The sequence below is a fragment of the Neofelis nebulosa genome, chromosome 6, assembly GCF_028018385.1.
Source record: "Neofelis nebulosa isolate mNeoNeb1 chromosome 6, mNeoNeb1.pri, whole genome shotgun sequence".
In the NCBI taxonomy this organism is placed as follows: Eukaryota; Metazoa; Chordata; class Mammalia; order Carnivora; family Felidae; genus Neofelis; species Neofelis nebulosa.
Genome location: NC_080787.1, coordinates 77,519,124 through 77,532,041, shown reverse-complemented (window position 1 = coordinate 77,532,041; position 12,918 = coordinate 77,519,124). Strand labels below are relative to the sequence as shown.

Genomic DNA, 12,918 nt, shown 5'->3' with positions numbered 1-12,918 from the left:
CATGCCGTATTTATTTTGTATTCCTAGTACCTTGTGACATACAGTGGATGCACTGGAGAGGCAGTGTATTGTAGTAGAAATAGCTTGAACTTTGCTGTTAAACAGATCTGTGTTTGAGTTCTAACTCCTCTTTTATTGGTGCAGTGATTCTCTTGGCTTACTTAATTAACCTCTCTGTGATGTAAGATGTCCAGTACATATTAGATGCTTAATAAATATTTCCTTTGCTTTCTTTGCCTTCAGTAAGCATTTGTTGAATGCATAAATAACATTTACACTGGTAATTGGAAATACGGGCCTGGAATTTAGGAGAGATGTGAGGGTAGGAGACAGATTTGGGAATTATGAGCATGTAGGTTACAGTTAAAAACTAGAAAGAAATTGAAATTATCCACGGACAGTATGAAGTAGAAAGGAAAAGAAGACTGAAGGCCAACATGCGAAGGTAAGGGGAGGTGACAGAGTCTTTGGAAGATGTGGTGAGAGAGAGCCCATGCTTAAATGTTTCAGTAATTCCCTATGCTTTCAGTATCCCTTTCTAGATGCCTTGGGAGAATGCAGTGTTAATGACTCAAAAGCAGGGGAGTCAAGTAAGAACAGAAAGTATCTTTAAAGATTTAGCAATTTGGAAGTCATTTTGGTAACCCTAGTATATGTGGTTTAATTGTAGAAGTATGCATGGGAACCAGGTAGCAGAGACAGTGAAGTTCAAACATGAATTTTGGGATTAAATTTGTTACCCTTTTGTTACTGAAGAAATAATAGTAATGAAAGCTGCTGTTTGTTGAACGCCTGTTTGTTGAACTGCCAGGTACAGTGCTTAGTAGTTTCATTTATCATTACAGTAACCTTCTGAGGTTGGTGACATTGTCTCCATTTTCAAATGAAGAAATGAGAGATTATGTAATTTTTAGAGTTACATAACTGGTAACAGCTGGCATTGCTATATTTGAATCCAAATATGTAAGACGCTAAGAAACATTAGCTCTTAGTCACTTCCTTATTTATGTTGTTAGTATTCTGTATGTTTCTCCATATATTTTAGTATGCTACCATTTTTGCATTTGATATTTCTTTTTTTTCCATTAAAATGTTTATATATAGTAACATATTAGGGAATTTTCTTCTGTTATACCTTAATTCTTTTGTGTAGTGTGTGAGGTATTTGCTGGTAAGTAGTTCTTTTCAGGTATTATGAATGCACTGAAAATGCAAAGGTGGAAAAATTTTAGAGCCTCAAAAGAATGAAATTAACTACAAGTGACTCTTTTGCCGTATAGCTTATTTTCCAGTTTTCACATTTTAAACACTTCAGGCTTTGGCGCCTTTTTCTTTATGTTAACTAACTACAAAATGCTTTGCTTTTGACACCAACACTTTAAGGTGGGATGTTAGAAAGCCTATATCAAATTATAAAACATGCAGACCAGTAGAAACAGAACTAGAACTAGAAGGGACTAGAAGTACTCTAATTCTTTACTGACATCTCCAGATGGGGAAGTCAGAATAGCGAAGAACCAGTTAGATTTAGGACTTCTTATTCTTAGTGTGGTTTGAAATGGGAGTGGAAAGTGCAGATTGGCGATGCTTCGTACTTGTCTATGGTGCACAGTTTTCTCTACACGTATAGTAAACTCATATGTGTCTCTCTAAATAACCTTCTTACAACTTTTTCTTTGTCATTCAAAGTGTATATTTAAAAAATTAAAATAAAAAAAAGTATTTTGGAGAATTTGTTTTATTTTTAAAATTTATTCAGTTTATTTAAAACAAGAAAAAGCAAATAACTGGTTCATCCATTTCTGTCCCTGCCCCCCCCCCCAAATTTCATAACTACCAATTTGTTCTCTATCTGTGAGCTTGTTTTTGTTTTAAGATACCACACATGAAAGAGTCATGCTATTTACTTTTCTCTGACTTATTTCACTTAGCATAATGCCCTTGAGGTCCATTCATGTTGTTGCAAATGGCAAGATTTCATCCTTTTGAATGAATGACTCAGTAATATTTCATTTTGTGTGTGTGTGTGTGTGTGTGTGTAACTTCTTTATCCATTTATCCATTGATGGATGCTTAGGTTGTTTCCTTATCTTGACTGTGCAGTGAACATAGGGGTACATATATCTTTTCAAGTTCGTGTTTTTGTTTTCTTTGCATAAATAGCCAGAAGTGGATTTGCTGGATCATATGGTAGTTCTATTTTTAATTTTGGGGAACCTCCATACTATTTTCCATAGTGGTTGTATCAATTTATATTTCTACCCATAGTGTACAGGGTTTCCTTTTTCTCCACATCCTTGGCAATACTGGTTATTTCTTATCTTTTTGATAGTAGCCATTCTAGCAGGAGTGAAGTGATATTTTATTGTGGTTTTGATTTGCATTTCCCTGATGATTAGCAATATTGAGCAATTTTTCATGTACCTGTTGGGCATCTGTATGTCTTCTTTGGAAAATTGTCTGTTTAGATCTTTTGCTCATTTTTTAAATCCGATGGTTTGGTTTTTTGCTCTTGAATTGTATGAATTCTTTGGATATTTATATAAATTATAGCTCTTTATCAGATATCTGATTTTTTTTTTACGTTTATTTAGTTTTTTTGAGAGAGTGAACAGTGTAGGGGCAGAGAGAAAGAGGGAGACAGAGAATCCCAAGCAGGCTGTGCGCTAACAGACATGTGGGGCTTGAACTCACGAACTTTGAGATCATGACCTGAGCTGAACCCAAGAGACAGACAGTTAACCAACTGAGCCACCCAGATGCCCCTCAGATGTATGATTTCCAAAAATTTTTCTCCCATAAAGTAGGTTGCTTTTTCATTTTGTTTATGGTTTTGTTTATGGTTTTGCCGTGCAGAAGCTTTTTGATTTGATGTGGTCCCACTTGTTGATTTTTTGCTTTTGTTGCTTTTGGTGTCAGATTAAAATAATCCTCTCCAAGACCTATGTTAGAGAGTGTACTGCCTGTGTTTTCTTCTAGGAGTTTTATGGTTTCAGGTCTTACATTTAAGTCTTTAATGCATTTGAGTTAATTTTGGGGTATGGTTTAAGATAGGGGTCCAGTTCCCAGCACCATTTGTTGAAGAGACTCCTCTTGCCATCGTATATTCTTGGTTCCTTGTTGTAAGTTAATTGACCATTTATGCGTGGGCTTATTTCTGGCCTACTTTGTTCCACTGATGCATGTGTTTCTTTGTATGCCAGTGTCATGCTGCTTTAATTACTACAGTTTTGTAATAGAGTTTGAAATCAGGGGACATGATGCTTTCAGCTTTGTTCTTTCTCTCTTGCTTTGGCTATTTGGGGTCTTTTGTGATTCCATACAAATTTTAGGATTGTTTGTTCTATTAAGTATTTATGATAGTTTGATACCTTGGAGAAGAGAATGTACATAGAATTTCTATTATAAAATCTTTAAAATATAGCCATTATGAAATGGATTGATTAGTTACTTATAATCCAGAGATTAAAAAAAAATCCAGAGGACAAAAATACTGAAAAAAAAAATTAGGAGATGATAAAAAGATGATGGAGAAATGTTGATTGTAAAGTAGTCCACTCTAGGTATAAAATTTCTAATATATCAGTAGTTAGTTTTCTAACATGAAGAAACTGAAGAATAGTAGTTTGTCAGATAGTTTACAAATAGTATTTCATTTCTCCAGATCTGAATGGGGCAAAGCAGACAGCGTAGCATATTGGAAAAAAAGGAAGCTAGAGGCTCTTATACGGTGGCTGAGTTTTTTTTTTTTTTTATATTTTCTATATCCTCTCTAATCAATATATTAGCATTTAGCTAATTTAAAATATTAGCATATTTTTAGATGTTTATTTTTGAATAGCTTTTCATGCACATGGTGAAGCATTTAAAAGTGGTTCCTAGTAAAATGCAGGTAAAGTCTGCCTTCCATTTCTGACTCCAACCATTGGTGCCCTTCTGCAGAGGAACCATTCTTTTGTGTATTCTTCTAGACTTCTTCCATGCATTTTCAAGCATGAACATGTAAATACATATACATCTTTTCCACAAATGATATTACATATACTTCGCATTTTAAAAAACATTTTGAAGTATATATTGCAGATTATTTCATATCAGTAAATATATAGCTACTTTGTTTTTTTCATACATGAATACTAGTCTGTTGCATGGACATAACATAATTACTTCTAACTAGGTTTTTTTCCACACTTTACTATTTCAAACAGTGACTCAGTGAATAATCCTATACTTATGCCATTTCACACATGGATATATTTTTCTAAGATAAATTCCTAGAAGTAAAATTGCTTGGGTTAGAAAAAAGTGTACACTTTACATTTTCATAAATACTAGTAAATTGCTCTCCAAAGAGATTGTATAAGTTTATATTCTCACTGGTAATGGGGTAGGGAACCTATTTTCTTACAATCCTGTCAGTACGTAGTAATACCAACCTTTGCTATTCTGATAGATAAAAAATGGTATCTCATAGGTTTTTTTTTTTTTAAGTTTTTATTTTAATTCCAGTTAGTTAACATACACTGGTATATTAGTTTCAGGTATACAAATAGTTATTCAACAGTTCTGTGACTCACCCCGTGCTCATCACTGACAAATGCACTCCTTAATCCTATCACCTGTTTAACCCATCCCCCCATTACCATCAATTTATTCTCTGTGATTAAGTCTGTTATCTTGATTTGTCTCTCTCCCCCCCCCCTTTGTTCATTTGTTTTGTTTCTTAAATTCCACATATGAGGGAAATCATATAGTATTTGTCTTTTTCTGACTTACTTATTTCACGTAGTATTATACTCTGTAGATCCATCCATGTTGTTACATGGTATCTCAGTTTAGTTTCAATTTGCATTTTTTTTTTTTTTTTTTTTTTTAGTGAGATGAGTCTCATTTTTAAAATCTGTCTGAATTTCCTGGTTTTTGGGGCACCTGGATGGCTCAGTCGGTTGAGCGTCCAACTTCGGCTCGGGTGATGATCTCACGGTCTGTGAGTTTGAGCCCTGCATCAGCCTCTGTGCTGACAGCTCAGAGCCTGGATCCTGTTTCAGATTCTGTGTCTCCCTCTCTCTGCCCCTCCTCTGCTCATGCTCTGTCTCTTTCTGTCAAAAGTAAATAAACATTAAAAAAAATTTTTTTTTTAAATAAAATAAATTTCCTGGTTTTTTTTTTTTTTTTTGGAGTAATGTTATATTCTTTGAAGTTTTTTTCTCCTTATTTTAATGTAGGTTTTAAACTGATTAAATGTATTAATCTTTTATACCTTTTGAATTTCAGATCATAGGTAGAAAGGACTTTTTGTTGTTTGAAATTATAAAAAAGAGTCACCCATGCTCTTCTAGTGCTTTTATGGTATTTATATGTTTGTCTTTGACTCATCTGGAATTTATATTGGTGTAAGGTATAAAGTAAGTATGTAAAGTTTTTTTTTTTTTTTTTCCAGGTTGATACCTAGTTGTTTTGATACCTGATGTTTAATTATTATCTCCTCTTATAGTAGAGACTTTCTAGGCAGAGAGAACATTATCACAGTGCCTGGCTCTTAGTAAAAACCAAATGATGAGAGAGTTGTGCTGGTGGTGGTAATTAAATAATTTTAGGGGGTAAAGGTTGAGATGGGATTGCTATAAAGAGGGTAAATTTAAGTGTGTTTATAGCTTGTGGGGACATAGCTAATAAAAGTGTAAAAATATAAGGGAGAAGGAATGAAGCTTTTGGAAGCAAAGAGGTGGACTCCAGAATACAGATACAGAGGTTAACCTTAAACAGGAGACTGGATTAAAGGAGAAGAGAATGATTAGTATAGTTCTAGAATACTGTGGATGTGAAGGTGAAAAGTTGATAGACTTTTATTTTTTTTGAAATAGGAATTAGGGGCACTTAAATATGGAGGTGGCTGTAAAGTACTTGAGAGCAAGAGGTGGATTTTGTATTTTTTACTTTTTCTTTCCCTTTTTTTTTATAGGTCACCCTTGCAATTATGGATATTTAAAAGGACCAGACAGTGTGGAGGGGGGAGTTCCCCTCCTCACTCCCCCTTGGTGCTTGACTCCAGGAATAATTTATAAACTGTGGAAAGTTTTTTTTTTTAATAAAGAACTTGTATTTGATATAAACTTTATAGAGCTATTTATAATTTTTTGATTAAAGTGCCAAAATAAATTGTATAAAGGTATATAGTTTTATACTACTACCGTGAGGGTTTAAATTATAATCCTAAAAAGGTCATTTATTCTCTATAAATCTTTCTGAATAGCACCGTTTTGTTTTGGCTTTTTCATTTTTAAAAATTAGTCTTAACGGACTATCTTGAACTAAAATTAAGCAGTCTAAAAACAATTAGGATGAATTCTTCCATCCCCGACTGTACATCAAAGTGTCGATCCCTGAAACATGCTTTGGATGTCCTTTCTGTGGTAACAAAGGGGAATGAAAACCAGATAAAGGCCTTTCTCTCCAGTTATTGTTACAATGCTGCAACTATCAAAGATGCCTTTGGCAGAAACGCTCTCCACCTTGTTTCCTCCTGTGGAAAGAAAGGAGTATTAGATTGGCTTATTGAAAAAGGAGTGGATCTGCTGGTGAAAGACAAGGAATCAGGATGGACAGCTTTGCACAGAAGCATTTTTTATGGACATATTGATTGTGTTTGGTCTCTGTTGAAGGTAAGTGTCATTTGTTTATTTAAAACTATTTCGTCCGGCATATGTTTTTCTTAGTCTTTTTCAAAGACTCCACTTACTTTCCGAAGATTTGAGTTTGTTCTTATCAATTGTTTGGTATTTTTTTCTATTGTAACTACTCTTCTTTAGAATTCAAATCCCATATATATTTTTACTTAAGCTTTTTGTGATGTACCAAAGTTTACAATATATAATAGACTGTTGGCTAGTTTTGTGTTCTATATGTCCCCACTGACTTTGTTTATCTCATACTATTTTGAAGTAAATCCCACACATTTTATCATTTAATCAGTATTATGTATCTTTTAGTATTCTTAAGAAATACGCTTTTTATGTAACTATTATTAGCTACTTTAAAAGGGTACTAGTTATTGAAATAATAACATTTAGGGACTGTTTTTGGGTAGTATGTTTATTTCTTGTTTGGCTAAGATAAAATTAGTTGTGAAAACATTAATGATTAGAATCAGCTTAATTTATTTGAAATTTCCCATCAAGTAGATTAAATTTAGGTGTGTTGTACTCTATAGCCAAACAATGAAGTGTTTTGAGATATACCTCAATGTCATTTCACTAATGAATGCACATGAAAAACTCAAAATTAGACATCATGATATTAAAATTGAAAAATTTCTTTTGTATAGGCATTTTGTCATGTTTGTAGAGGACACAGAGAAAAACAAAACACTTCCTATCCTCAGGGAACTTTTGGTCACATTAGGGAGCTTAGCTTAAGGGTCTTCATCTATTTTTGATTTTTAAAAATGTTTGCTAATTTAATTCCTCTTACTATGTAAAATGTTTGAATATTGGTTTAATTCCCTTATTTTAATCTTATTTTATATAGGAAGCTAGTTGGTATGAGTTACAGCATTTTATCAGCTCTACTTTTACCCTTTCCCACCTCTAAAACCTCAGCTGTTTTCAAGTATCTGCTAGAAAGCTGGATTACCGCTAGTCTCATCAAGGTTGAGGGGGTCCTTGGATTCTCTGTTATCATAGGGGTTGTTATTCAGGTGTCAGGATTTGGGGCTTCAGTTTGAAGTAGCGTCTGGTTTGAATTTTGGGCCTTCCTTCTCTTTGGGGCTTCATTTTCCTTTAGAAATCCTTAATCATTCTTTTCTCCTTGGCTAAGAGAAGCCAGGAAATTGGGCCTTGGGCCTCCTTGCCCTTGGCTTGACTGTCTTTTGTTATCATCAGAGCCCTATTGATCAATGATAGGTATCTAACAGTGGATGTGTTCCACTGATAAAATTTTCCCACAGAAATCTTTCCTATCCTTTTAGTATTCAGGTCTCAACATATGCTATCTGCATTTTGATTTTTAGCATATTCTTCTGTCCTTTGACCTTTCAATGTTGTTTAATTGGAAGAGCTGCAGTTATAGGAGTGTTCATGTCAGTTCTACTTCTGGTCAACTATAGCCCTTAGGATATTATGGTTGTCAGAAAGAGACCATACACAAATATACATTTGAAATAAATTGCATTGATTAAAAACTTTATAGTTGTAAGATTTTTTAATTGCCAAAATAAATTGTACAATAAATATAAACCCATACTTTCAGTTCCTGTTTGCCAACAGCAACAACAACAACAACAACAACAACAACCACCTCAGTAGAAACTTCTTGTCTATCAAAAGCTGGAGTAGAGGCAGCGAATTTTATGCATATCTTCTTTGGTTCCTTGATTCTATGACAAGATGTGTGCCTGGCAAAGACTGTTTATGCTTGTAGGGTCTTGCTGTATCTGTTGTTGCTATACCATTATTCTTTCATACTGGTGGTTTATTTATGGTACTGTTCTGGAAAAACTTTAATTTTTTCTATTTGTAAATAGAAGAACTAAATCATAGGATTTAGTGGATTAAATGCTATACTATTTATAGCAATACTATAATACTATTTGGAACAATTTTGTTTTTTTTGTTTTTTTTTGAGTGCCTGATGAGTGCCAGGCATTAATCTAGGTCCTAGGGATGTGTAATGAACACAACAGACAGAATCCTTTTTTTTTGAGTTTTTATTTTAGTAGAAGGAGATAGACCAAAACCAAATAATTAAATAAACAAATGGGACAATAAGTGTTGGTGTATTAGATATCTTATTTCATGGAAACAGAAACCAACTACGGTTACCTAAGTAAAAGATATTTTATTAGAAGGGATATCCGATACCTCGCAGAATAGACCAGTCATGAACCAGAACAATAAAATTCACTGTCAAATTATAAGCAAGACAAATCTCCTTAAACTCAAATAGAATGGTTATAAACTAAATAGAACTGATATGAAGTACCTTCCCACCTCCCTCCTCCAGGATAATTAGGTAGCAGGACCAGTTTATTAAAATTATTCTAGTTTATGATGTTAAAACCATGTCCTTTGAATATAAGAGAATGCTTATTTTTCTGTTTTTTCTAGTATGAGGACATCTAGCCAGTTTATCCAAATGTACTTCCAAATCTTTAAAGAATAGGCTTGAAAGAAGGAGAGAAGAGTATATCTCAATTTATCCCACTGGAAATTATAATCTCAAGATAGTCTTTTGATCCTCCCTTTTTTGGCAGTATATGGGCAGCAGTAGTGAGAGAGCCATATTAAACTCATTCAACTTAGCTCATAACTAAGTTGGAAAACTAAGTTTGGAAAAATTGGTGTATCAGATACTTTTGCTGAACCACTTCATGTCATTTTGGCCTCACCTCTGTGCATAGGCTTCTAGCAGCTTTGTGTAGGTGTAAATCTGCACCTTGTTTCTAGCATCTAATGCATGCCCCTTATTTTATGCCCCAGAGCTTGGCATTCATGCATAACCAACCAAAAATACAGGAGAGTTAAATCCCCTTTAGAGCAACTGTTTGCTAATGAAGGTAAACACTTAGCCCTTTTATTCTTTGACTGGAGAATTATTCAGTGATATATTGTATAAGGTTTCCGGAATGCCCTGGCAGGATCATTCACAAGTCTCCTTAGCAGTGGCCTACTTGGTAACACATTTTTGTGTTGGTTTTTCCTCCTTTTATCTACTTGCCTAGCCCCTCACTTTCTAGGATCTTTTCCCAAGGAAATTATCTGCATGCCAGTCTTTATCATATGCTTTGTTTTTGAGGAAGACAGTCAAAACAGTTCTCTGTATTTGCAGACAGGTATCTCAGTAGTGTTACCAATGGTTTCTAGTGGAATAGCTATATAAAGCGCATCTGCTCCTTGTTGTAGATATTCTCAACAAATGCTCAGGCTTATAAGCCTGGTATATACTTAGATGATATTTAACAAACTAATGAATCTACCTATTCTTTCGGAGGCATGATCTGTATTTTATTTATTTTTAAACAATTTTTTTTTTGAGAGACAGATAGAGTGTGTATATGTATGTGACCTGGGGAGGGGCAGGGGAAGAGAGAGAGAGAATCTTAAGCAGGCTCCATGCCCAGCGTGGAGCCCAGTGTGGAGCTTGATCTTGCTATGGTGAGATCATGACCAGAACCAAAATCAAGAGTTGGATGCTTAATCAACTGAGCCACCCAGGAGCCCAAGAGTTGATCTTTAAATAAGTAGGATAGACTACACACTGGTCCTACAACCTTTAGAATTTAAGATGAGCATATTAGAAAATATGAGTCCCATATCTAGGGAGCTCTAATAAGTAAGTAAGTAAATAAATAAATAAATGTAGTCTTATGCAATTGGAGCTACTTAGAATGATACAAATGTATGTAGTCTTACTAAGATCTAGTTGGTATGTATAAAGTTTAGGAAAATTTATAAAACTGGCAAAATAAACTTTCTAGGGATCTCAGTTTCTGGGATCCCATTTGTTAAATTCTTAGCTTGGAGTACCCTATCTTGGAACTTACCTTTGTTACTCTTAAAAGGTCAAGCTCAGGTCTTCTCATATGGATTAATTATATTTAATTAAAAAAAATACTAGGTAACATATAACTTTAAATTTATTAAGATCTTAGATCATTTCTGATTTAATTTTTTTTTCTTTTTTTTTTTTTTTTTTTTTTTACTGGTTAGCTCATAGCTCATTTTAGTCTTTTTTGCTCATTGACAGTCCTTATGTAATCAAGTATTATAACCATCTAGAACACAATGAATTTAGAATTGGTTTTAGTGTATTAGGAATCCATTGTTTCAAGGTAAGAGGAGATTCTTCTTTCTTAAGTAACCTAAAACAGTGTTCCAACATATTACACTTAGAGTTTAATAACTTCATAGTTCATCTCTGCCTGTAACTACCCAGGTGAACTGTGTGTACAGATGGGCTGTGATGACTTGCACCAGTTAAAATAAGGATAAGTCTAATAGTTGAATGTCTTATTAAACTATCAACAAATAGTAATAGTTGTTTTTGAAAAGAATGTTTTATATTTTAAAAACTACAGTTAAATAACAATAATATGAATCGAACCTTGCTTTCTATCCCTCCTGCCCCCTTGCACCATATTTTAGAAGATACAAAAGTATGGTGATAGGGGTAGGGGTGTGCTAACTGCTTTAAATGTTCTATTTCGTGTTGGATTTTGAACTGTGAAGATACAAATTAAAGATTAGTTTAAATTCATCCTTAAAACATATATACACACACATCCTCAGATTTTTTTAAGATACCATTAATTATATGTGATTTAGAGAAGCCACAATTAAACGATACTAAGATGAAAACCTATATCACACAAATAGAAATATAGAGGAATATAAATAGAAATATAAAAATAAAGGAATATAGTTGTCTTAAATGTAAATACTTGGTATAATAACATTCAAGGCAAAAAGAGATGGGGCCAAGGTGATCACATTATATAAATAGTAAATTCCAATAGAATGATTGTTCTGTCATTGCCTTGAAATCTTTATAGCCCTTAACTGGACTAGACATGGAACATGGCTCTTTAAATACATAATGTGTATGTGTACATGGACAGGCACAGACAGAGAGACCAGAGCTAGGGCATTCTAGGCAACCAGACTTGCCTTACTGTGTTAAACTTTCACATCTAGTTCATTTTGATTTTAAATGTTACTTATTTTATTTCTTAATGTTTTCTGGTTCTTTTATATTCTAAGAATTAGATATCTTATTTTTCTTAGTTCTCTTCTGTGTGTGCGAAAAATGTGAGTGGGCATAGGAGGTAACATATTTATATATATTTGTTTTCTATTTTTCTTTTTTTTTTTTTTTTTTTTTTTTAGCATGGTGTTAGTCTGTATATTCAAGACAAAGAAGGCTTGTCAGCTTTGGATCTTGTAATGAAGGATAGACCAACTCATGTAGTATTCAAAACTACTGGTAAGAAAATTCCGCAAATATATCCCATTAAGGTATAGCTTAGAAAATTTTAATGAAACTTTGTTCTTATTAAAATACCTGAGAAGGGGCACCTGGGTGGCTCAGTCGGTTAAGCTTCGGGATTCGGCTCAGGTCATGATCTCATGGTTCGTGGGTATGAGCCCTGTGTCGGCTCTGTGCTGACAGCTGGAGCCTGGAGCCTGCTTCGGATTCTGTGTCTCCCTCTCTCTCTGCCCCTCCCCAGCTCATTCTCTGTCTCTGTCTCTCTCTGTCTCTGTCTCTCTCTCTCTCTCTCTCTCTCTGTCTCTCTCTCTCTCTCTCTCTCTGTCTCTCTCTCTCTCTCTCTTTTTCAAGAATAAATAAACGTTAAAAAAAAAAACCTGAGAAAATTTGTGTGTGGATATCTGCAAGGAATTTTTACTTTGGTAAAAATACTTTTGGTGTATATTGGTTGATAATTTTAGGGTTTTATTCAGAACACTGATTGATTTTGCATTTTCAATTTCAATTTATACTATGTTAGAGTAAGAACACAGCCTAAGTGGGAAGACAGTTGGAATTGTAACTACTGTAATTAATGTGCATCCAGAAAGTGACATCAGTACTTGAGGTAGAGAGGGAAAGGATGTGATTCTTCTACCCTCACATCCTTCTGATTTCACTTATTTCTCCAATTTGTTTGCTTTTCAACTTTGGAAATGGAAATTGGTGGAAAAGAAGAGTTTTAAATGGAGCCTCTCCATAATTTGCATTTAACTAGTGAACAAGCAAGGACACATTCTTCATTTTTATTTCTACCTTGTGTACTATATTGCAGGTTACAGTTATAGATCTAGTCGAAAAATTTATACGCCTTCCAAAATAAAAATGAAGACTTAAAACTTAGCTGTGATTAAGTTTTATCCCAGTTTAATGGGTATTACCCTGATCACTGGTGTG

At 34.0% G+C, this 12,918-nt stretch overlaps 1 protein-coding gene across 4 annotated transcripts in view; it reads left to right on the top strand.

Annotated features, from left to right (window-relative positions):
• Window positions 1-12,918, top strand: part of IBTK (inhibitor of Bruton tyrosine kinase) — a 91,272-nt gene that overhangs the window by 3,548 nt on the left and 74,806 nt on the right. For all 4 annotated transcript variants that reach the window (XM_058734555.1, XM_058734553.1, XM_058734554.1 and 1 more), the window contains exons 2-3: window positions 5,963-6,662; window positions 11,883-11,979. In XM_058734555.1, the coding sequence (XP_058590538.1) occupies window positions 6,342-6,662; window positions 11,883-11,979 (418 nt within the window). In that variant the 5' untranslated portion in view covers window positions 5,963-6,341. The remainder of the gene's footprint in view (window positions 1-5,962; window positions 6,663-11,882; window positions 11,980-12,918) is intronic.